The sequence below is a fragment of the Megalobrama amblycephala genome, linkage group LG1 (assembly GCF_018812025.1).
Source record: "Megalobrama amblycephala isolate DHTTF-2021 linkage group LG1, ASM1881202v1, whole genome shotgun sequence".
NCBI classification, from domain to species: domain Eukaryota; kingdom Metazoa; phylum Chordata; class Actinopteri; order Cypriniformes; family Xenocyprididae; genus Megalobrama; species Megalobrama amblycephala.
In genome coordinates, this window is record NC_063044.1 from 36,508,949 (window position 1) to 36,534,689 (window position 25,741).

Sequence of the window (25,741 nt, forward strand, 5' to 3'; positions counted from 1 at the left end):
TCCACACTGATCACACGTGTGCAGCTTCTCTCTGATGTGGATCCTCTCATGTGTTTTCAGATGTTCTGACCGACTGAATCTCTTGTCACACTGTGAACACTTGTAAGGTTTTTCTCCCGTGTGGATCCTCTCATGTCTTTTCAGAGTTGATAAATCACTGAATCTCTTTTCACACTGTGAACACTTGTAAGGTTTATCTCCAGTGTGGATCTTCTTGTGTGTTTTCAGAGTTGATGAATCACTGAATCTCTTGTCACAGTGTGAACACTTGTGAGGTTTTTCTCCAGTGTGAATCCTCTGGTGTACTTTTAATTGGTTTGCTGTAATAAAAGTCTTCTCACACTCAAAGCACATGTACTCTCTCACACCAGTGTGTATTTTCTCATGTTTTTGTAAACTACACAGCAGTGAAAAACTCTTTCCACATACAGAACATGAATGTGGCTTCTCCTTTGTATGAACTCTCAGGTGTCTCTTCAGGTCTGATGACCCTAGAAATGTTTTGTCACACTGATCACATGTGTGTGGCTTCTCTCCAGTGTGAACTTTCATATGCCTCTTAAGATTTCCTCTTTCTGTGAATCTCCTCCCACACTGATCACATGTGAATGGCTTCTCTCCTGTATGAATTCTCATGTGAATCTCATGACTATGTTTGGTAGTGAAACTCTTTCCACACTGAGTGCAGGTTGTAGATTTCTTGGCTCTTGTTTTCTTTAAAAATGTCTTTTTAGTCTTTGAGCGACTCAAAGGTTTTTCTCCAGGTTTGTCATGATGTTCCTCCTCCACTTCACTCAGTTCTTCACGCTCCTCCTTCACTTCCATCAGCTCTGAAATTAAAGAAAAAAAGTCATTTCATTTTCAATAAATCAAAATAAAGAGAGAAATATGAAGTTAAAGGTGATAAAATTGAGACTTGTTGTGATAGACAACTGCTACAAAACATTACGATCATTTTGAAGCATTTGCATAAATTAGTTGCATATGTCCCTGAAACTTTAACATTAATCTTCCAATCGTAAAGGACCAGCTGTCGTTCCAGCGACAGAATCCAGTGGTCTGGTGAAGGTATAATGTGTGTACGTCTTTTCAGCGCTCCTGTGAAGTTCACTTAATTTTAGAATTTGGTCTCAATTTTACTTTAGCTGCTCGTTTAATCTGACTCCAATTTCAAATGTTTTTACATCAAGATTTACTGAATTCAGACAATCAGCACTGAATGGAGGTCTTCTGGCTACTGAATTTCCCAAATAGCTGCTCTGCCACCTTCCCTTAAATAATTTTTAATAATTTATAAATAATATTAAGAAAATAAAGAAAACATTGCTCTGAAATATTTTCAGTAAAATATCTGATCAATGACAAAATGATCTAATGTGATATTAACAGCCATATTTTGACATCAACATTTAGGTTGATTTACATTAATTTTCCTAATTATTAAGGGCTGTTCACAGCAGACTTCTCCTTCCACTGTCTTCCTTTCATACACATGTGAATGTGGGACACCAGAAACACAAGATCAAGTGAAGTTTGCAGTAAAGTGGAGTAGATTGAATATTTTAAAAATTTGGAGTGATTATTATTCGTTATTTATGTTTTTTAAAATATATCATGCCATATCTTGCAGTGCAGTGCAGATATCTCCATTGCCGTGTCTGTAGAAAGTTCACATGCTCAAAGTCTAGACTGACTGCATCTTTAAATGTGTTATTATCAGTGTCCTACATGATTCACTCAACCCTGTTACTTCTGACATGATTTTCCTCCTTTTAAAACCAGAGGATTTCTTAAAACTGTGACGCCCAGTAAGTGACATCATCTGGGCTCTTTTTACTGCATGATGGGAGGACAAGAAAATAATCTCAATCCATTGTCTCAGTTTTTACACAAATGAATGACTGCATTCATCAACCCTGTTACCAAAGTTACTGTAAGAAGAGATTTTGCTCAAGTTACACTCACAACTCTGTCAGCCATTCTGAAAAGATCATTTACTTCATACATTTTGGTGTTTACAGTTTATTCCTAAAAATAACAGTGTTGAAAACTGTATTGAAAATGACTAAATTCTGGTAACACTCCTGCAAATTGTGAACCAGATATGAAATAAATGTAAAATAAATATTTAGTTTCATCTGATGTTGACAATCAGTATGAAAGTTTCTCAAACTTCCTTTTACTGAGCTTCTGTTAGAAAAGAACTTTAACTGTTTCTCTAAATGTGCAGAAGTGTTTGAATCTTTCTAACATGAATGTTGTTCAGCATCACGAATGAATGAAGAATAAACACCAACCTCTTTGTTCTTCAGTATCTTCAGTGTGTTTCATTCTGCAGGGTTCTGGATCACTCATGTTCTTTGCAGATTTCAGCTCTTCCTGAAGCTTCAGTGCTCGTCTGATGGGAATAATCCAGCATTTATTGATGAACTGCAGTGGGAGGAGCTTTACTGATGATGTGACTGCTATGGGAGGAGCTTCATTAAGTGAATTGCAGTGGGCGGGGCTTTGTTGACTGAACTGCAGATTGGTTGGAGGAGATGATCTGCCCAAATCAAAAATAAATCAGTTACTGTGTTTGTTTTTATAGGGTTAAAGTCCAGACATCAAACTGTAGTGTCTGCATCAAATGAAATGTACAAAAGTGATTTTACATAGAAAATTCACTAAATGAAATGTGTCTGTTTAATGTTTCAAATTACTTTTGTGAAAACAAAATGTTTTAATGTGCCATCATCATTTAGTGTAACAGATATATTTAATGCTAAAAGAAAACAGTTATTTTGACCTGTTCTTAATAAGATATATAAAAGAGTAAAAGATCATACTAAATTTCATTATATTTTAAATTATTAAAAAACTTCTTGCTGACAAATAAGTGAAAGCTAATGGTTTGAAGGAAAGTGGCAAAGAATAAAGATTTAAAATGAAAATTAAAGAGTATTTTGGGCTTCACTGTGATCCTTCAATACAGTGTTTGAATGTTGTCAAATGATTCTTGTTCTAAATATGCCTGAAATATGCTTTTTTTCTTTTGTGCTATATTAACTATATTAACTTTTGTATTTCACCCATAAACTAAGCACATTAAGAATAAGTCTATCGTAAAGCAACTGATGCTAATTCTAACTTTATTCTGTTTCTCCATTAAAATATTGACAGATATCTAGAAAAGTCGTAAAGAACTGTAAGAAAAACAGTTAAAAGCACAAAGACAAAAATAATTGTTCATATTTGAGGTCCACAAATCCCCTCAGTCTGTTGACAGCAATGAAATAAGCTTTTAGTGTCAATTTACAGCAGATCTGAAGACATCAGCATAATAAATGAGGTGAAAACAGGAACTATTGACATGAAATAAAGAGTGTTTTCAGCAGTTTCTCTGTTCATATTGATGATCCTCAGACTATCAACACTCATTCAACAAGACATTCAGATCATTAGCAGATCATCTCACTTTATTCTGCTGTTAGAAACTGATTATTGGAGTCAGGAAGGATAAATGAGAAAAGACTATAAACTGCTTTAATGAAAGACAATACTGTTATTTCTCACAATATGACACCAATAATACAAAAACAAACACTAATGGCACTCATCTTCATCAACTACTGCTAAATAACTATGAAACATTGTATGATTTTACGATTACATTCATTATAATAATTTGAGAAGTAATTCTGAACAAAGCTCATATCAATCTGCAGATTATACAACATAAATATTACAAAACACACACAAATGTCATATATATTGTCAGTCGCTGTGTCTTTTAATCTTTCAGCTTTAACCCTGTGATTATTCAGGTAGGGTCAGGATAGTCAGATCTGCCTCAATCATAAAGTTCTCACCCGCCGCAGCTGAAGATCTTCAGGAATGATGGAGAAGACTCTCTTGAGCTTCTGTTCTGAGGCTCAGTTTAAGGAAAGTCTCAAACAATAAAACACTTTTTTATTGGTCATGACGATACAAAGCAGATAAAACTTAAATCCGCTTAAGCTAAAAAGCTCTATAATCTTCACTTAATGCAGTTCATCTGAGGAAACCTTTCACTCATCAGACTCTCATTCTGGTTTATATTTCTGAAAACTCATTTTAGTGTATTTCACTTAATTGAGTTCACACTTTAATTCTTCCGCTCTAATCTACATGTAGCCTATACTGAGTTGAGTTAATCTGAGATGAGAAACTCTGAGTTTTCAGTTTCAGAACAGCTGAATTGAGTTAGTTCACTCGACTCTGAGTAGGTTGACTTCGGAGTTAAGCGCGTGCACCACGACTATGAAAAGCCATCATCAAGCTCCGATATTACGATTCACCATGGCAAAAGCACATGACAAAAGGACGTCTGCATACTTCTGAGGCAATGCAAGTTTAATTTTTATCACTGTTATAATATCAAAGGTGAAAACTGGCAGAATAGTAAGTTATTGGACTAATATTTATTTTCATGGTTCCCACATGCAAAAAAAAAACAAGAAGAAAAAAATTATGCAGGATGCAATAATAAGAGTGTAAATGATTTTATCGTTATTAGACACTCGTTAGGCAATTTACTTCCACTATTAGAAATTTTCTTCATTTTTATTGAAAATAAATACTTTCTGATGTGATATGTGATGGGAAAAGGGAAAATAGTGAGCTTGGCAAAAGGCGGATTCAAACCCAGTCAATCACATCACACATTAATTTTCCACACCCAACACACTCCTGCCTACACCACTGCAGCCACTAGAACATGAGACAATTTTAACCTGGTCTGACACTGGTGGGTGGAGCTACTGTAAATTTGCACTTAGTAATACCCAGGAGGAAAAAAAGTATACTTAAGTGCATTAAAAATATACTTAAATACAAGCAAGTATATTTGTAGTACATTCTTTATTTTGGTGCTAAATAAAAGTGTCAAAGATATACATTATCAACTGTGCTATTTTGAGACACCATGAAATTTATTTAGTTACCACTTGTAGTACACTTGAACCCATCTTTCATACACCTTTAAATGTACTCATCAGACATAGGAAATACACTTATGAATTATTTAAAATACAAGAATAATATATGATAAATATATACAAAATGTATTCGTAATGTTGTAGGCAATAAATTATAAATACATTTTGTATATATTCATTATATATTAATCTTATAATTCGAAATACATCATAAGTCTATTTTATGTTTGAAAGATGGGTTCAAGTGTACTACAAATGGTAACTAAATATATATATATATTTTTAATACACAGACAGTATATTAAAAGCACATTTTAGTTCAAATTCATGATGTCTCAAAAAAGCACAGTTGAGTACACTTAGATGTTCTTAAGATTATATTAAGAAGAGCTTTTAGTATATTAAGTACAAAATAAGTGCGTGAAAATAGAGCACTTTAAGTACATTATGGCAGTGTACTGTGTACTAAAATAAAGTGTATTTTACTGCACTTTTTTCACCTGGGTAGACACTCTGACACTTTCCATTAGCATTAAGATTATTTTTATTACCACACTGGCAGATATAATTTTACTTAAGTAAAATGCACTTAATTTAGATCCCCCAGGAAACAAAACTAAATATATTATATCATTTTCTTATATAGAAAATCCATCTTGATTTAGGAATTTTTAGATATTTTGTACTTGAAATAGGATGAAAAACACAAATTTTTGCAGTGTGAATGAGTGAGTGAACTATTTAAACATCACTTGCACTTCAACAAGGGGAGGAGACTGAAAGAAACTCTGGGTTTACTGAAGAAAACCTGCTCCTGACCAGGTTAGGTTCACAGAGTAAGTTACCATAGTAACTGACTCTGAGTAGAAGTTACCTCTCTTTCAGAAATGGGCTTGACTTAACCTGCTTTCTCAGGTTTGACAAACCTCCCATTCTGAAACAGAAAACCCAGATATCTTAAATATGAGATGATTCTGTAATATGACGACAACTCTACTTTGTGCTGCTCTTTATTTCGAAAGGTTTTGCGATCATTGTCTCTTTTGATCTAATTTCACTACTGCAATCAATGTACTTATTATTAGAAAATCAAACTTTCAGTTCATATCTCTGTAGTTACTCATCTTTAGTGGTTGATGATGGTGAGTGTGTGTTGATTTTTGTATTATTAATGTCACATTGTGAGAAATAACAGTATTGTCTTTCACTAGAGCAGTTTATAGGATTTTCTCATATATCGTGACTCCAATAATCAGTTTCTAACAGCAAACACTCAGAATAAAGTGAGATGATCCTCAGACTATCAACACTCATTCAACAAGACATTCAGATCATCATCAGATTATCTCACACTCTTTATTTCATGTCAATAGTTCCTGTTTTCACCTCATTTATTATGCTGATGTCTTCAGATCTGCTATAAATTGACACTTAAAGCTCATTTCATTGCTGTCAGCAGACAGGTGATTTATGTCTGCTTATTTCTTTTTTCTTTTTTTTTTTTTACTTTTTTCTTTTTTTTACTACTTTTCAAGACATCTGTCATTATTTTAATGAATTAAAAGAATAATGTTTGATTTAGAAATATAAAGTTCTGAATTAGCATCAGTTGCTTTACGATAGACGGATATAAATGATTAATGCAATTAGTTTAATAGTGAAATACAAAAAGGGGTTAATATTACAAAAAAACTTGTCAGGCATATTTAGAACAAGAATCATTTGACAACATTCAAACACTGTATTGAAGGATCACAATGAAGCCCAAAATACTCTTTAATTGTCATTTTAAATCTTTATACGTTGCCACTATCCTTCAAACCACTAGCTTTCATCTATTTGTCACCAAGTTTAATCATTTAAAATATAATGAAATTTAGTATGATCTCTTACTCTTTTATATACTTTATTAAGTACTGGTCAAAATAACTGTTTTCTTTTTGCATTAAATATATCTGTTACACTAAATGATGATGGGACATTAAAACATTTGGTTTTCACAAAAGTAATTTGAAACATTAAAATAGACACTTGGATTTAATGGGTTTGCTATTTAAATTCACTTTTTGTACATTTAATTTGATTTCTGGTTTTTAACCCTATAAAAACAAACACAGTAACTGATATTTTTGATTTGGGCAGATCATCTCTTCCAACCAATCTGTAGTTCAGTCAGTGAAGCTCCGCCCACAGCAGTCACATCATCAGTGAAGCTCCTCCCACTGCAGTTCATCAATAAATGCTGGATTATTCCCATCAGACGAGCACTGAAGCTTCAGGAAGAGCTGAAATCTGCAAAGAACATGAGTGATCCAGAACCCTGCAGAATGAAACACACTGAAGATACTGAAGAACAAAGAGGTTGGTGTTTATTCTTCATTCTTTCATGATGCTGAACAACATTCATGTTCTTGCACATTTAGATAAACTATCAAATACATACTGAACTTTTAACGACAACATTCATGTTAGAAAGATTCAAGCACTTCTGCATATTTAGAGAAAAGTTAAAGTTCTTTTCTAACAGAAGACATAATGTTCTTTTCTAGTTCAGTAAAGGGAAGTTTGAGAAACTTTCATACTGATTGTCAACATGAGATCAAAATAATATTTACGTATTTTCCATTTGTTTCATATCTGCTTCACAATTTGCAGGAGTGTTACCAGAATTTAGGCATTTTCAATACAGTTTTCAACACTGTTATTTTTAGGAATAATCTGTAAACACCAAAATGTATGAAGTAAATGAACTTTCCAGAATGGCTGACAGAGTTGTGAGTGAAACTTGAGCAAAATCTCTTCTTACAGTAACTTTGGTAACAGGGTTGATGAATGCAGTCATTCATTTGTGTAAAACTGAGAAAATGGATTGAGATTATTGTCTTGTCCTCCCATCATGCTGTAGAGAGAGCCCAGATGATGTCACTTCCTGTGTGGTTTTGAAAGGAGGAAAATCATGTCAGAAGTAACAGGGTTGAGTGAATCATGTAGGACACTGATAATAACACATTTAAAGATGCAGTCAGTCTAGACTTTGAGCATGTGAACTTTCTACAGAAGCTGAAACATCAAGATATGACGTGAAATATTTTTAAAAACATATGAATAACGAATAATAATCACTCCAAAATTTTAAAATATACAATCTACTCCACTTTACTGCAAACTTCACTTGATCTTGTGTTTCTGGTGTCCCACATTCACATGTGTATGAAAGGAAGTCAGTGGAAGGAGAAGTCTGCTGTGAACGGCCCTTAATAATTACACAGTTTTAGGAAAATTATTTAAATGTAAACCTGTTAATATCACATTAGATCATTTTGTCATTGATTGAAAATATTTCAGAGCAATGTTTTCTTTATTTTCATAATATTTTTTATAATATTATTTATAAATTATTAAGAATTATTTAAAGGAAGGTGGCAGAGCAGCGATTTGGGAAATTCTGTAGCCAGAAGACGTCCATTCAGTGCTGATTGTCTTAATTCAGTAAATCTTGATGTAAAAACATTTGAAATTGGAGTCAGATTAAATGAGCAGCTAAAGTAAAATTGAGACTAAATTCTAAAATTAAGTGAACTTCACAGGAGCGCTGAACAGACGTACACACATTATACCTTCACCAGACCACTGGATTCTGTCGCTGGAACGACAGCTGGTCCTTTACGATTGGAAGATTAATGTTAAAGTTTCAGGGACATATGCAACTAATTTATGCAAATGCTTCAAAATGATCGTAATGTTTTGTAGCAGTTGTCTATCACAACAAGTCTCAATTTTATGACCTTTAACTTCATATTTCTCTCTTTAAATTATTTTGATTTATTGAAAATTAAATGATTTTTTCTCTTTCATTTCAGAGCTGATGGAAGTGAAGGAGGAGAGTGAAGAACTGAGTGAAGTGGAGGAGAAACATCATGACAAACTTGGAGAAAAACCTTTGAGTCGCTCAAAGACTAAAAAGACATTTTTAAAGAAAACGAGAGCAAAGAAATCTACAACCTGCTCTCAGTGTGGAAAGAGTTTCACATCCAAACAATATCTTGAGATTCACATTAGAGTTCATACAGGAGAGAAGCCGTTCATATGTGATCAGTGTGGGATGAGTTTCACACAAAAAGGACATCTTAAGAGGCATATGAGAGTTCATACAGGAGAGAAGCCACACACATGTGATCAATGTGGGAAGAGTTTCAGTCAATCAGCAAACCTTAAAGCACACATGAGGATTCACACAGGAGAGAAGCCACACACATGCGATCAATGTGGGGAGAGTTTCTCAACCAAACATAGTCTTGAGGTTCACATGAGAGTTCATACAGGAGAGAAGCTGTTCACATGTGATCAGTGTGGGAAGAGTTTCACTCAAAAAGGAAGTCTTAAGGAACACATGAAAGTTCACACTGGAGAGAAGCCACACACATGTGATCAATGTGACAAATCATTTCTAGGGGCATCAAACCTGAAGAGACACCTGAGAGTTCATACAAAGGAGAAGCCACATTCATGTTCTGTGTGTGGAAAGAGTTTTTCACAGCTGTGTAGTTTACAAAAACATGAGAAAATCCATACTGGTATGAGAGAGTACATGTGCTTTGAGTGTGAGAAGACTTTTACTACAGCAAACAGTTTAAAACGGCACCAGAGAATTCACACTGGAGAAAAACCATACAAGTGTTCACACTGTGACAAGAGATTCAGTGTGTCATCACATCTGAAAACACATGAGAGGATCCACACTGGAGAGAAACCTTACAAGTGTTCACAGTGTGACAAGAGATTCAGTCAGTCGTCACATCTGAAAACACATGAGAGGATCCACAGCAGAGAGAAGCTGCACACGTGTGACCAGTGTTGAAAGAGTTTCTCTATTAAAAGTCACCTGAAGATACACATGAAGATCCATGCAGTGGAGAAACCACATCACCACAGTGTGAAATGAAGTAGTTCATTTTTATGTGCTGAACAAAAAAAATCTCTTCTTTGTAACTATGATTTGCTCTCTGAACAGTGGCAGCCTGCAGCTGAATTTTTGTGATCACTGAAGCCCCAGGTATACTTCGGCCGTCCTCGTTTGTGAATTTGACATTCACAATTTTCGTCATGAGGCAGGCTCGTGGCCAGCCGCACACCCCGTCCGCAGGCAACCCAAATTTCGAGACCGTGCAGATGGTGCACATGCACAAGCAAGACGGAAGAGTCCACTAGGTGGCAATACACACAGTACTGAGCACAATGTGCAGTCGTCAAAGAAGTGTGTAAATAGCGATTCAAAAACAAGACGAATAAACTCAGAGGCATGCTTTCCCCATCGTTTTATAATTCCTGTTCTCTTGGTGTATCTTCTGAACTATGTTGCAGTGGTGGATGCACTATTTTTCTTCTTCGATCCTGCCCAGCGAATGTCCCATAGATGACATGATGTCTGGTAATAGTATAGAAAATGTTTTATTGTGCATGTGTCAAACTCGGTGATCCACGTGCATCCGTGGTTTAGTATACTTTGAAAGATTCACGGACACGACTGCACGCGAGACACATCCAGGCGTGGAAAATTAAGTATACCCGGGGCTTGATGGCGCGCTGTCTTTCCGCACTCATGAGGTTCACATGAGAGTTCATACAGGAGAGAAGCCGTTCACATGTGATCAGTGTGGAAAGAGTTTCAAACAAAAAGGACATCTTAAGGAACACATGAGAGTTTACACTGGAGAGAAGCCACACACATGTGATCAGTGTGGGAAGAGTTTCACGCGATCATCGAGCCTTAAAGAACACATGAGGATCCACACCGGAGAGAAACCGTTCACATGTGATCAGTGTGACAAAACATTTCGTGGGGAATCAGCCTTAAAGAGACACCTGAAAATTCATATAAAGGAGAAGCCATATTCATGTTCTGTGTGTGGAAAGAGTTTTTCACTGCTGCAAAATTTGCATAGACATCAGAAAATACACACTGGTGTGAGAGAGTACATGTGCTTTGAGTGTGAGAAGACTTTTACTACAGCAAACCATTTAAAAGTGCACCAGAGAATTCACACTGGAGAAAAACCTTACAAGTGTTCACACTGTGACAAGAGATTCAGTGTGTCATCACATCTGAAAACACATGAGAGGATCCACACTGGAGAAAAACCTTACAAGTGTTCACACTGTGACAAGAGATTCAATCAGTCATCAAATCTGAAATGGCATGAGAAAATCCACAGCAGAGAGAAGCCGCACAACTGTGATCAGCGTGGAAAGAGTTTCACTATTAAAAGTCACCTGAAGATACACATGAAGATCCATGCAGTGGAGAAACCACATCACCACGGTGTGAAATGAAGTAGTTCATTTTTATGTGCTGAACAAAAAAATCTCTTCTGTGTAAGTTAGCCACAGCCAAATCTCTCCTCTCCAGCTATAGTTGGCACCATGGGTTACAAGTTTTATTTTTAAAAATTTTTTTGCAGTTACAAAACGTCTTTTTGTACCTGCATCAGCAAATTATTCACAAAAATTAAGCAAACAAGTTTAACCCTTTAACGACCCAGTGGTCCGCTGGCGGGACAATAGAGTTTTATAAGGTTACTGCGTGGACTGTTCAATATTCAGTACTGCAATGTCTGAGTCTCTCCAGTCACATGATGTTTCTCATGTGTTTTCAGTTGGCGCTACTACAAAGAAATGTTTACTAGACTGTGGACTAGCTTTACTCTCTGAACAGTGGCAGCCTGCAGCTGAATTTTTGTGATCACTGAATACTCGGGTATACTTCGGCCGTCCGCGTTTGTGAATTTGACGTATATAATTTTCGTCATGCGGCTGGCGTGAGCCGTCTGCATGAGGCTGGCTGAAGGGAAGGAAAAGATGTGGTAGAAAAAAGTGTACAAGCAATAGGGATAACCGCACCCTGGAGTGGATTGTGAAACAAAACCCATTCAAAAATGTGGGGGAGATTCACAAAGAGTGGACTGCAGCTGGAGTCAGTGCTTCAAGAACCACTACGCACAGACGTATGCAAGACATGGGTTTCAGCTGTTGCATTCTTTGTGTCAAGCCACTCTTGAACAACAGACAGCGTCAGAAGCGTCTAAAGACAAAAAGGACTGGACTGCTGCTGAGTGGTCCAAAGTTATGTTCTCTGATGAAAGTAAATTTTGCATTTCCTTTGGAAATCAGGGTCCCAGAGTCTGGAGGAAGAGAGGAGAGGCACACAATTCACGTTGCTTGAGGTCCAGAGTAAAGTTTCCACAATCAGTGATGATTTGGGGTGCCATGTCATCTGCTGGTGTTGGTCCACTGTGTTTTCTGAGGTCCAAGGTCAATGCAGCCGTATACCAGGAAGTTTTAGAGCACTTCACGCTTCCTGCTGTGGACCAACTTTATGGAGATGCAGATTTCATTTTCCAACAGGACTTGGCACCTGCACACAGTGCCAAAGCTACCAATACCTGGTTTAAGGACCATGGTATCCCTGTTCTTAATTGGCCAGCAAACTCGTCTGACCTTAACCCCATAGAAAATCTATGTGGTATTGTGAAGAGGAAGATGCGATATGCCAGACCCAACAATGCAGAAGAGCTGAAGGCCACTATCAGAGCAAGCTGGGCTCTCATAACACCTGAGCAGTGCCACAGACTGATCGACTCCATGCCACATCGCATTGCTGCAGTAATTCAGGCAAAAGGAGCCCCAACTAAGTATTGAGTGCTATACATGCTCATACTTTTCAGTTGGCCAAGATTTCTAAAAATAATTTCTTTGTATTGGTCTTAAGTAATATTCTAATTTTCTGAGATACTGAATTTGGGATTTTCCTTAGTCGTCAGTTATAATCATCAAAATTAAAAGAAATAGACATTTGAAATATATCAGTCTGTGTGTAATGAATGAATATAATATAAAAGTTTCACTTTTTGAATGGAATTAGTGAAATAAATCAACTTTTTGATGATATTCTAATTATATGACCAGCACCTGTAAGTGGTATCTAAATACATACAGAATGCCACCTTAAAATAAAAGACATCAAGAAAAAAGTGACATACTGTTGAGATAACATTCACTTTCTTCGCTTTCAAGACCAGAGTACCTTCCTGCTACTAAAGACAAATGCACATGGTTTTGAATGGTATGGCTAGATGGAAAATAGCACTGATCATGAGGACACAATCCGAAGTGTAGAGTTCAGCAAAAGTGTAGAGTTCAGGGCAAAGCAATGCATTTTTTGTAAGAAAAATATCCACATTTATAACTTTAAACTACAATCCCTGGCTTCCAGTAACAGCTAAACACAAGTTCGAGTTTCGGTCGAAGAGTGGCAGAAGTTTATTTGCCCTGGAATTTTTACTGAGGTTGTGTGACATGAACAACAATGCTATTTTTGCCTTGCCTTTAAACAACAACATATCTCTGACTATCGACACACAAAACTATCATCTATCGGCACAAATTAAAGACTAATTAAAGGATTAGTTCACTTTCAAATGAAAATTTCCTTATAATTTACTCACCCCCATGTCATCCAAGATGTTCATGTCTTTCTCTCTTTAGTCCAAAACAAATTAAGGTTTTTGATAAAAACACTCCAGGAATTTTTCTCCATATAGTGGACTTCAACGACCTCCAAACGGTTGAAGGACAAAATTAAGCCCCGGGTATACTTCGGCCGTCCGCGTTAGTGCACCGTCCGCATGATGTAATTTTCGTCATGCGGAAGGCTCGCGGCCGGCTGCACACCCCGTCTGCGCACAGCCCAAATTTCGAGACCACGCGGACAGTCCGCGTGTAACAGCACATGCGCAAGTAGTACAGATTAGTCCACTAGGTGGCAATACGCACAGAATTGAGCACGATTTTCAGCCATCGAAACAACATGCGTGAAAAAAAAGAGAAAAACACGACAATAGACGGCAAACTCGACAAGCATTTGTGTGAAGAGATTAGAAAGTACCCACATTTGTACAATTCATGTTCGAAAGAGTACAAAGACGTGTTTAGGGTGGCAAATTCATGGAGGGAGATCAGTAAAAATATCGCAAAGGATAGGGACTTTTTATTGTTACATTGTTTCAGATGGAGTGCTCCAGTGAACCTGGATCTTTGTCATCGATCAACCTGGAATGCATCAACCCAGACCCCGTTGACCCTGTTGAACCAGTTGCCCTTCTGTCCTCACCATTATCTTCCTCATCAGACTCTTCACTATGCATGTCTTCATCGGCGTGCACATCTGTGCCGTCGCCTCTTTGCTCAAAGAAGAGGAAAACAGAGCAGTTAACTCCAGTCCAAGAAGCCATAATGGCGAGATTGCAGAAGTACGACGAGGACAAGGAACTTTAGGACAAATATATGTGCTTTGGCAAGATGGTGGGGAAGAAGCTGAGCAAACTGTCCATGAGAAGAAAGGCCCACGCGTATTTGGAAATTTCGCAAGTCTTGTTCAAGTGGCAGATGGAGGGCTGTGACTCTTGATAAAAATAGACTACCTGTTTGTTTGTTTGTTTGTTTGTTTGTTTGTTTGTTTTTTACTTGTGTACTAACGTTTCTACTTTGCACAACATGCACATAACACACGTTAAGCAAAGACTGTATGTTTACATAGTTTTATGTAACCAATTTGCTTAAAGGTACAATCTGTAAGATATTCACAGTAAAATATCCAAAAACCACTAGGCTAGTGTTATATATTTTGTCTAGCTGATTACTAACAATATTTCTAATGTTTTCAACTACTTGTAAATCATGAGAAAATTCCCATTCTTAACAGTGACACGGGGCAGTGCAGTCGCCTGTCAATGACTCCAGTTACCCTTTGTTACCGCCTTTACTGACGTAGAAACCACATGACAACAGTGTCGTGGACAAATGCGGAAGTAGTGTCTAGCGTCCAGCAAACCACTAGCTTGCTTCAAGCAGTTCCTTATTTACTTCTTGCACGTTTTATGGTGGATTGTGTTACTTATTTATGGAACATAATTACTGTTTACCATCTGCCACTGGTTCTGTCGACAAGGACAGCTCCCGTAAACCTCATACTCATGACCGGAAAAGCGGAAGCGGCGCCGGCGACTGTGTCATAATAAAAGTCCCGCTGCTCGTGGGGCGTGTGTTGATCAATCGCTCCAGCTCCTCGTTCAGCTCCCGCAACACACGGTCCTGCTCTGCTTCATACTACAGTAATGTTAATAATCGCATCCATGAACATGAGTTCTTCCCGAGTCCAATCCCTATTCTTTTGTACCGTCCGTTGAGATGGAGACCACATGTCCCAAGTTTCCGCTCTAAAACTTGGTGTCATCAAACTACGCCTTTGTTTTGAATAGGCTTCTAGCGACCTCTAGCGGAAAAAAATATCACAGATTGTACCATTAAAATAACATTAACTCCAGGTCAAACATGGCATGGCATTGAGAAACTCAAACAATAACCGACAAACTCTGACTAAAACCGGGACCTATTTATACAGAGAAAGACTAATGAGGTAACAAGGGGGAGGGGAAAATCATCAAGGCAACTAACAAGGGTGGCCATAGTAACCAACAAGGGAGTGAGGGCAAGCACAAGGTGAAGATGGACATGACAAGACAAGAATACACTTCAACACAAGAGTCCCGGACTCAGACACACACGTACTGAGTTCCTTACAAAAGATTACCACGACAAACTATTTTTTGTTTGGTTTGATTTGCACAGATAAATTCTTTCTGAATTGAATTTTTCGAACTAAAACTTTTTTGATCTGATTTATTGAATTGATTTCTTCTGAACTGTTATTTTTGCTTTGTGTTCAATTCCAAGGATTTATTTTTTTGGAATGTGATTGAGTGAACTGCTCAAGTTAACAACTGTGAACTTTGTAAATGTTTATTTGAAAATTGATATTAATGTAGTATTCTAGGAAAATCATATAGCCTAGAGGGTGCACCCAACAGAATAATTTAACGAACAAACAAAGAGTCAGGTGAAATTGTTCACTTACTGTCAATTGAATTTAATTGAAAAATCTGTGTTGCTATTGAACAAAAATTGTGACAAATTGTTGATTTAACATTTTTATTTATTTTTTCCCTTTAAAAAATAGTCAATTTCTTTAATAGTTAATTTGAATACAAAGATTTGCTTTATTCTTTAACCGGTGTTGTCTTTATTACATCTCCATAATCGAACCTACTGGCCTATGGTGATATTATGGTTTGACAGTAAAGACAATGAAATAAGCAATACATATATAATAAATACATACTAAAACAACAGTGTTAACACACTCTAAAAAATAGTTTTGTTTTTTTAACAGGAAGAACGTCCAATAACAAGTTATACCCAGATCAATGACCAGGTACCCATCCTGGTCAAGTTTTTTTCTGGAGATGATTTCAGGCTCTCCAGAAACAGCATCAACATGCTGGTCCAGATGCTGCCCCATCAGAAAGCCCATGGATGGAGCCATGAAATCAAAGTGCTGGTTATGGTATATTGGCTTGCCTGTGGAGCGTCCTACAGGTCACTTCAGACACTTTCAGCATGCCACTTGCGACGGTTTGTAGCACTGTTCACAACATTGTGGAGGAGATGATGACCATCCTCCACAAACTTATTCATTTCCCTAAACCAGAGGAGATGGAGCATGTGGGGGCTGGCTTTGCTGACCTTGCTGGTCATGAGGCATTCCGGCATGCAGCTGGTGCCATCGATGGGTGCCACATCAGAATTCTTCCTCCTGCAGAGCCACAAAAAAAATGTTACATTAATAGGAAACTGTTTCCTTCTATAATACTGCAGGGCACCTGTGATGCCAAGGGCACATTTATAGATGTGTACATTGGCAATCCAGGCTCTGCTCATGATGCCCTTGTCCTGCGTAGATCACCGATGTACCAGCAGGCTCTGTATCCACCAGCTGGATACTTCCTGTTAGGAGATGGTGGATACCCATGCCTGCAGCATCCTGTTGCAATCATGACACCATACCGCCAGCCTGTCGTAGGTAAGAACACACACACAGATGACAGAAAATGGTTACTTTCATGACTTTGAAATATACCACACATTTTTCTACATGATTTTTGAAAAACATGTCAAGTTGAAGCATCATTCAAGGGCAAGGAACATCATCGAGTGTGCCATTTTCTTAAGGGCCCTGGAGATAAGGCCTCTGTTCGGCCCAAATGTGATTGGTGCCTGCTGCATCCTCCACAACATTTGTGTGACAGCAGGTGATATGATGGAAGAGGAAGAGGAAAGCCACGGAGAAGACGACAACGAGGAGGACACGGGTAATGCAGCAGTGGATGAGAGGGACCTGTCTGGGAACCGTCTCCGTGAACAACTTGCTGCTCAGCTTTCTGCTCCTGAACAGCTGCCTGTGTGTCTGGGTGAACATGACTACACTAGACAGTAAACCTCTCCAGATGTGTGTGAACATAAACAATTGTAATATAGATAAAATATTACACTGTATATTGTATTGAAAAATAGATATGAATGGATGTGTACATTATTAATGTGTTACTTTCATTATAAGTCATTATTAATTGGTAAATTTTTTGATGTAGGTATGTTTTTCTGGATCATTTATTTATTAATTGTAATTAAATAATTTTCATAACTGCAAGACACTGGGTTGTATGTTTTCTATTTAATTCTTAAGTTATTGTAATTTAAACAGTTATTACAGCACTTTTCTGATTCTTAATGTCTGTGCATTAGCTGCAGAGTTTTTGTGGTGGAGCAGGTCCTGCAAGGAAAGGTGACGGCGGCATTTGTGAACAAAAAAAAAAGGAAAACCTGTCCTGAAACAAAAATATAAAGTAAGATCATTTTGTTACTTCTTATACAGAAATGTCATTAGCCGTGGATGAATCTACCGCTGGTAGAGATGTGGGACAGCTGTGTCTCTATGAGAGATTTTCTGATGGGCTGTGCTTTCGGGAGGAACTGCTGGGATTAATTCCATTGGCGGGGCATGCAAGTGGTGCGATACTTTTTAAACTCTTAATTTCATTTCCATATCAGTACAAATGATTTCCATCGCTTTTCCCAACACAACAATCTGCAGAAACTATTTTTGATTTTAATGTGAAGTTGTTGTTTTTTCAATTGAAAATAGTGGTTTAGACCAGTTTCTGCAGAGCTACTGGGTAAATAGCAATGCATTTTATGATCATGTAAAGAGGCTAATTTAATTTTGCAATTACTGATTACCTATTAAGGAACTATCTTTGTCCTAAATTGACCTACTTACTGATTAGTTCATCTTTTTTCCATATGACCAAATAGTGGTAGCCAGCGGCATTACTAGGTTTTAAAACATCAGCAGCAGGTTATTATTGGGGGCTGGATGATAAGATAACATGATTTCCAAGAGCATTTTTTTTCTTTTCTTTTTTCTTCAAAATTTTAATTGGTAAACAAAGTAGCCTAACACAAGTAACAAAGGGCCGGTTTCCCATACGGGGATTAAGCCTAGTCGTAGACTAAATGTCATTTTAAACCTGGATTTATTGAAGTAGCTTTCTCACACATGGATTACAATAGTCTCAGACTTGCACTAGTCTAGACTTAAACAATCGGATTTCTAGAAGTAGGATTAGACCTAATTCAGATCTAAATGAAGTCTTAAATTAAACCTGGTCAGAAGCAGGTTTAACCTCAGATTAAAAACTTCTTGCCTCAAGGCTCACGTCCACAGTAGCAGAAAATGGATTACCTCGACTATTTCAACGACAATCGGAGACCACCACCAAGACCAGAAAGAAGGTTGCTGAAAGACAGGAGCAACCCACTAAATGATTTTGATGATTTACATTTTCTTGACCGTTTCCGTATGTCAAAGGAAAATGCAACAGAAATAATTGGTTTGCTGCAGCCCAAGCTTTCAGGTGACTTAGTCAGGGGCACCCCTATTTCTCCTTCCTTACAAATATTAATTACCTTAAGGTTTTTGGCATGTGGAACCTTCCCTCGTGAAACTGGGGATTTGTGTGGTGTAGGTGAATCAACAGTGTGCAAAATAGTACACAAAGTCTGCAGTGCTAAATGTGAACTGAAAAAGGATTTCATCAAATTCCCAAATGCTGCTGAACAGGCCACCTACAAGGTAGATTTCTATGAATATGGGAACTTCCCTGGAGTCATTGGTTGTATCGATGCCTGCCACATTCCCATCAAGTGTCCCTCTACAGCAGATGCTGAGGAATTCAGAAATCGTAAAAACTGGTTTTCTTTAAATGTACAAGGAGTGTGCACTCTCCCACTATGCAGTTCTCCAATATTGTTGCACGTTGGAAAGGTTCAACTCATGACTCAAGGATTTTCCACAACTCCTCTATGTACGGTCAGTTTGAAACAAGACAACACTCTGGAATTCTACTTGGTGACAGTGAGTATGCACAGACAAACTTCTTGTTCACCCCTTATCTCCATCCAGTCAGACCAGAGCAACAGCGCTATAACCAAGCTCACATGCTCACCAGAGGGCTAATAGAGCGCATGTTTAGTGTATGGAAGAATCGTTTCCAGTGTCTCCGAAATACACTGAGGTTTGAACCTAGGAGGTGCTGCATTGTTATTATTGCAACAGCAGTGCTTCATAATTTTCTTAAACAGTGTGGCTGCCCAGACCCTGATATTGAAGATGATGATGATCATTTGAACATCTTGACTGTTCCCTGCGCCCCCCAAGTCCTGTGTCAAGATCAGGTCATCTTTGTATGGAAAAAAATGTAGCATTACATTCGACTTCAACAATAAAGGTCATTACATAATTTTTGTTACAAGACATGACTTGCATTTAATTATGTTGGATGGGATAGCACATGTTACTGTAAATGAGACGTGTCCTATCAAATGAGTCTTTGAAAGATTCCTCACCTGAACTGTCCAAATGGTCATCATCTGGAATACCTTCCAGGGGTTGCTGACTTTCAATAATCCCAGCCAACAAGTCCCCCAACTCCTCTGTGTCTGGTGGAACTGAGAGTCCCCCACCTGTCTTGAAAAGCTCTTGACGCGTAGCAGCAGTTGTTTTTTTCAGGTTTATTTTTATGTTTTTCCACAGGACCTTTACAAGATAATATATACTCTGAAGTAGGAGTTCTATATAATATTGTTTTCTTTTTACATTTAATTAATGAAAACATTTATAATTGACTGATTTGTAAGAATGGGGCAACAATAAATCTTACCTGAACTTGTTGGAGTGTCCGTTTGGTTACTTTTTCATTTGAGTTGAATTCATTCAACATGGAAATCCATGCCTTCTTCTTCTTGTTTTCTGTACCTGAATCATGCTGTTTGTTTTCAATTACAGGATAGTTTGATACAATTTGTTTAAAAAGGGTCTTCTCAAATTCACTGAAGTTTTTTGAGCGTTTTCTTCGGCCTTTATCCATTTTTTGGTTAAGTGTAGTGACTCCTGTTCCACACACTCCTTAAGACTAATGAATTACAAGTATTCCATACCAGGTTTTTATAGCAACCTCTCCTTAGCCACATGTGCATGCCATTAATCTAATCGGGTTTCCAAAAGATGATCTCACTGGTCCTTGATTACCTTAATCTAAGACTCTGTAGTCTAGAACTAGTTAATCCAAACTTAAGCAACATCTCAGAAAGTCAGTTGTTTAGTGTTGATTAATTTAAGTAGAATTAGCCTAGTCCTGGTTTATTTTAAGCCCTTAACGGGAAACTGGGCCCATGCGATTAAGACCTTAATCTTATTATAAGAAATAATCGCATTATTGGTGCACATGTTAATTTTTTTTTTTTTTTTTTAAATCTTTGAATGGTACAGTACTAAATGATCGTCTGACTAATTCAAATCATCAGAATTCAAAACACTGGAGGCTTACTGTATAAATATGAACATGTAACTGACCATGATGCAGTGCACTGTCATTGTAAAACCCATCATTTGGAAAGGAGTTCTGAACCTCAAAATACTCTTTAGTCTGAATCAAAATGAAATACTACAGTATTTCACAGAGGGTTCAGGAAAATGCAGCTGTGCTTTAAGAACACTTCTTTAGTTAGTCCACAGCTCAGTACCTGACCGCTGGAGCGAGGTCTTTTCCTCCGTTTCTTCTATATTACAAGAGGGTCTGTCATCACCAGAGCGGGAACGGTTAGCTTCACCCTGTTCCAGACAGGGAAAAAAACAAAACAAAACAAAAATATAGCTGCAAGCAGCAATTACGGGGCCAAGCACAAAAGCGGCACAAGAAGCAGGCCAACATGGCTGTGAGCATCAGATCAACAGCAGCAGTGAGCAATTAAAGACCTATTAAGATCATTTTAGGCAAAAGAGTTGAAAAATGATAAAAAATGAGGATTTACTGGTTTATGACTTTTGACCTATAGGTGGCGCTGTGACCAAATTAATGTGGTATTGTCAGAGTGAGGTAATAATGACACTTGCAAAGTTTGGTGTCAATATGTCAAAGCATTGCAGAGATACAGCTTCAAGAGTGGGTTTTGCATCATGCCTCAAATTTGTTGCTCCGGTATACGAAAATTGTTTGTTGTATCGACTTTTTGTCAGCATGGGCTGAAGATGATATGGTTAAATTTTGGAGTAAAATTGGAGAAACGGTCTAGGAGGAGTTCTAAAAAGTAGGTTTTTATAGAAAAATAATATGGCGTACAGGAAGTTTATTTGCCACTATGGCAAATTTGATGAACCTATGATGTTGCAGATAAAACACACAGCATCTCCTTATGTGTATGGGGAGGCAAAATTCTCTCAAATGCTAAGTGGTACAACTTGACAAATGTGTCCATGCGGCAATTTGGTGGAGAAACGTGCATATCCACAACAGCTCAGTCAAAATTAATGATGTTAGGAGATCTTGACATTGAGGTATTTCGAGTTTTTGACAACTACACAGTTTTTGAAGGGCAAGTTGTGACAGCAGAGGTAAATGTGGACTACTTGTGTCCAAAACAACACGTAGTGGAAAATGTGAACAACAGCCATCACAAGACGCCAACAGTCAACATAGTGGCAAGGGCAAGTTGACTGATTGCAGGACAACAGAACAGGTTGTTGAAGAGAGTGAGGAAAAAGAGCCGGAAGCATCAGCACGTCCAAAGTATGGCAAATGTGACAAAAAGTTGAAGCATTCTGGGAACTCAGGAAAGAAAAAGTTACTAATTATGTTTATTTATAGAGTTGTAAATATTACAACTTAGTTGGTTTTTAAATTTTTAAAATTGTGTTAAAAAAGTTAAAATAGTCATTTAGTGAAAAAGTGTTAAACACAAGTACTGTTATTATTTTTTAGTTAAATATGTTTGTTAGAGATTAAAGGTAAAAGTAGGTGTGGTGTTGTGTTCTGAGAATTAGGATAAAAGTTTAAAATGTAGCAATATTGTTTATGTCCAGTGTGAAGTTATTTTAAAGTTTTATAATTAGTCATTGCAGTTTAAAATTGATAGCAGTTAATTGTGAAGTTGTTTTTGTAATTTTAATGTTAAATGTTTAAATAGATGTTAAAGGTCCCGTTTTTCGTGTTTTTTTGAAGCTTTGATTGTGTTTATAGTGTGCAATATAACATGTGTTCTAGGGATGGGACGAAATATCGTTTGACAAAATATCGCGATACAAAATGTGACGAAACGCATCGAGGTCGAAAAAAATGGATCGCGAAATAAAGATACAGTAGATGGCACTGCTGCATGATTTGCGTAATATATAAATAATTTAGTGTATTATATTTGTGTGTATGTATATGGGGCAGACATACAGTCTATGGTGGCAGGGTAAAAAAACTAAATGAAAAAAAAAAAATTATATCCGGGGAACGGTGCGGTACGTCGTAACGTCAAGACAGCGCATGTTGCAATAACAACACTGCAGCGAGCTAACAAATATTATTAGCATTAGCACCAACTGCCTTGCCCCCAAACAGCCGACCATGGAGTCAAATGAGGTCGAAATTGAGGACGCTCCGCCTGGATACAAGTCATATGTCTGGCAGTATTTTGGCTTTCTCATTAAAAAAGACAAAGACGGCAATAGAGTAACTGACAAGACTAAGACTGTGTGTAAGCTATGCCATGCTGTCATTCCGTACACCACATCCAACACATCAAACATGAACCACCACCTTCAACGTCACCATAAAAATGTGAAGACGGCCCCGGAGAAAACGAGCCTACCGAAGGGACAGCTGACCATGAAACAAACGCTGACACCAACTCTACCTCCGTCAAGTCTGCATGCAAAACAGATAACCAGGCTCATTGGCGAATTCATAGCGGACTATATGGCTCCATTTAACATGGTAGAGAACAGAAAATTCATCCAAATGTTCAATGTGCTGGAGCCCAAGTTTAAGATGCCATGTCGAGGACATTTTTCAGAGAAGGTAATCCCGGAAATTTACAATAAAACCAAACAAAGCGTGAAAGAGTATCTAAAAAATGCCGACTGTGTCGCCCTGACCACCGACAGCTGGACCTCGCGTGCAACACAGAGTTATATAACCATCACGGCAGAAGTCATCAACGAGAAATGGGAGAGAAAAAGCTTTGTGTTGCAAACTCGTGAGCTAAGTGAAAGTCATACTGGTGTTAACATAGCTCACGTGTTGAGAAATGTGAGTGAGTGGGAGCTAACGAGGCCACAAACAACCATTGCTTGTGTCACAGACAACGCGAGCAACATGGACATTGCTGTGAGAGAGAGCGGTCTCCACCCTCACATCAAGTGCTTAGCGCATGTTGTGAATCTGGCCAGTAAGCGAGGCTTGGCTGTATCCAGCGTCGCGCGCCTTCTTGGTCGTGTGCGAAGAATAACTACATTCTTTCACAAGAGCACCACGGCCACCGCCGTCCTGACCAACAAGCAAACCCAGTTAGAGCTGCCTCGGCATAAACTTATCACCGATGTCCAAACCAGGTGGAATAGCACATACGACATGCTGGCGCGCTACCTGGAGCAACAAGCAGCTGTCTCAGCTGCACTGAGCTGCCCAGGAATCCGAAGGAATGCGAGAGAAATTGACACTCTGGATAACAGTGATATATCAGATGTCGAGGACATAGTGAAACTGCTTAAGCCACTGAAGACAGCCACAACAGTTGTCTGTGATGAAAAAGAGCCCACTGTTTCACTGATAATCCCACTGAAGTTCATGATCGAGCAAAGCATGTCACCAGACGAAAATGACACACAGACCATCGCCAACATGAAAAGCGCCATTCTACTCGACATCTCGGACCGGTACTCGGGGGACTGTAATGACATGCTGCAGGAGTGCACTGCGCTTGACCCACGATTCCGAAGCCTGTCCCATCTGAATGATGAACAACGCGAGTCCGTCTATGCCCGAATACGTGAAAAAGCTTCAGCACTTCATGAGCAGCGCAACCAGGTAGGCTAACTTTTATTGAAAAAAAAAATGAGGTGCCCTGTATGTGTAGGCCAGAGCCCGAAAACTTATTTCTCATATTGTTTTTTTTATTAGTCGGAGAGAGAGAGAGAGAGAGAGAGAGAGAGAGAGAGAGAGAGTCTCTGTGTGCGTGTGTCTGTGAGAGAGGGAGGGAGTGAAGGATTGAAAGACAGAAATGTTTGAGCTAGTTTTATTTTATTTTTTTCAGACCAGTGACATAGATGAAAGAACCACTAGGGCCAGTGCTTCAATATAAGGTGCAGCAGCAGAGCAGGCCAGGGTCATGGTTGAGGCAGTACAGGGAGCAGAGCAGAGCCAGGAAGAGCCAGTGGAGGGAGAAAGGCAGATGCAGGACGTGACACAGCCTCCCCCACCAAAAAAGACAGCGTTAGAAGATCTCCTTGGGAGCTCCTACACTACTGTTGTTGAGACAGTGCAGTCCTGCAGAGGGATTGAAATGGAGATACTCTCCTACAGAAATGGGATTCCTATCCCACTCAACAGTAGTCCACTTGAGTGGTGGAAAGTTAATGCATATGCTTACCCCATACTTGCCCCCCTGGCCAAAGCCTACCTTTGCATTCCTGCTACGTCAGTGCCCAGTGAGCGTGTCTTTTCCACAGCAGGAGACATTGTGTCTGCTCAAAGATCACTGATTACACCAGAACATGTTGATATGTTAGTTTTTTTGAAGAAGAACCAGTCCTGAGATAACTTAACCTAGGATTAGAGCAGCACTAAGGGAGTGTTCTTGTTTGTGTTTGGCCAGTTAGGCCTTGTGTTTCCCTGTGTGCAGCTGAAACAAAAATAAATAAGTTGTTGTTATACAGTAATATTTTCTTCTTTTTTTTTCTTTTTTGATATCGTATCGTGACGTATCGTATCGTGACCCTGGCATATCGAGGTGCATCGTATCGTGAGTTTAAGTGTATCGTCCCAGCCCAAGGATGCAGTGTGTATCCAATGATCCCGGACCCATCCATGTTCGTTTTCCAACGTGGAATAACACAAAATAGATATCATTTTAAAGCTTAGAATCTCATCTTTTTAATGCATCTAACCATTTTGAAAAACTCCTAACGAGTGCTGAGAAGCACCTCTAAACCGAGTTTACCTCCCGTTGGTGCCACCTTGGCCTGCGGAAAAAATGAACAACAATTTTCGAAACTATTCTTTATAATATCACCACGAAATTTGAACCAGATGCAGCTCACATATAGGAGAGCATCACCAAAAAAGATTTTTTTTGCGATCTTATTGTGTTCCTGAGTTATTCCATGTCAAATAAAAAAAGAAAAATTATTTTTAAAAAATTATATATATTTTTTGTCTTTTATCAGCTGTTTCTCGGCAAGAAAATGTCCAAATGTAATGTAATTTATATTTTCTTAAAATTTAAAA

At 38.1% G+C, this 25,741-nt stretch overlaps 2 protein-coding genes and 1 pseudogene across 2 annotated transcripts; 2 read left to right on the forward strand and 1 right to left on the reverse strand.

Moving 5' to 3' along the window:
* LOC125266790 (zinc finger protein 239-like) lies at positions 1–1,345 on the reverse strand (the record flags this gene model as incomplete). The annotated part of the gene is made up of 1 exon (XM_048187852.1): positions 1–1,345. A coding segment is annotated over exon 1 (825 nt), but the record flags the coding sequence as incomplete, so codon positions are not given.
* Positions 1,346–6,943: 5,598 nt separating this feature from the next.
* On the forward strand, positions 6,944–11,384 carry LOC125245970 (annotated as a pseudogene).
* An 11,477-nt stretch (positions 11,385–22,861) lies between these two features.
* On the forward strand, positions 22,862–24,331 carry LOC125266846 (E3 SUMO-protein ligase ZBED1-like). The gene has a single exon (XM_048187965.1). The coding sequence runs from the start codon at positions 22,862–22,864 to the stop codon at positions 24,329–24,331; it is 1,470 nt and encodes a 489-aa protein (XP_048043922.1).
* Positions 24,332–25,741: the final 1,410 nt, after the last annotated feature.

Excerpts from the sequence above, each read along its gene's own strand:
- LOC125266846 (XM_048187965.1), top strand. The coding sequence starts at position 22,862 with ATGGAGTCAAATGAGGTCGAAATTGAGGACGCTCCGCCTGGATACAAG.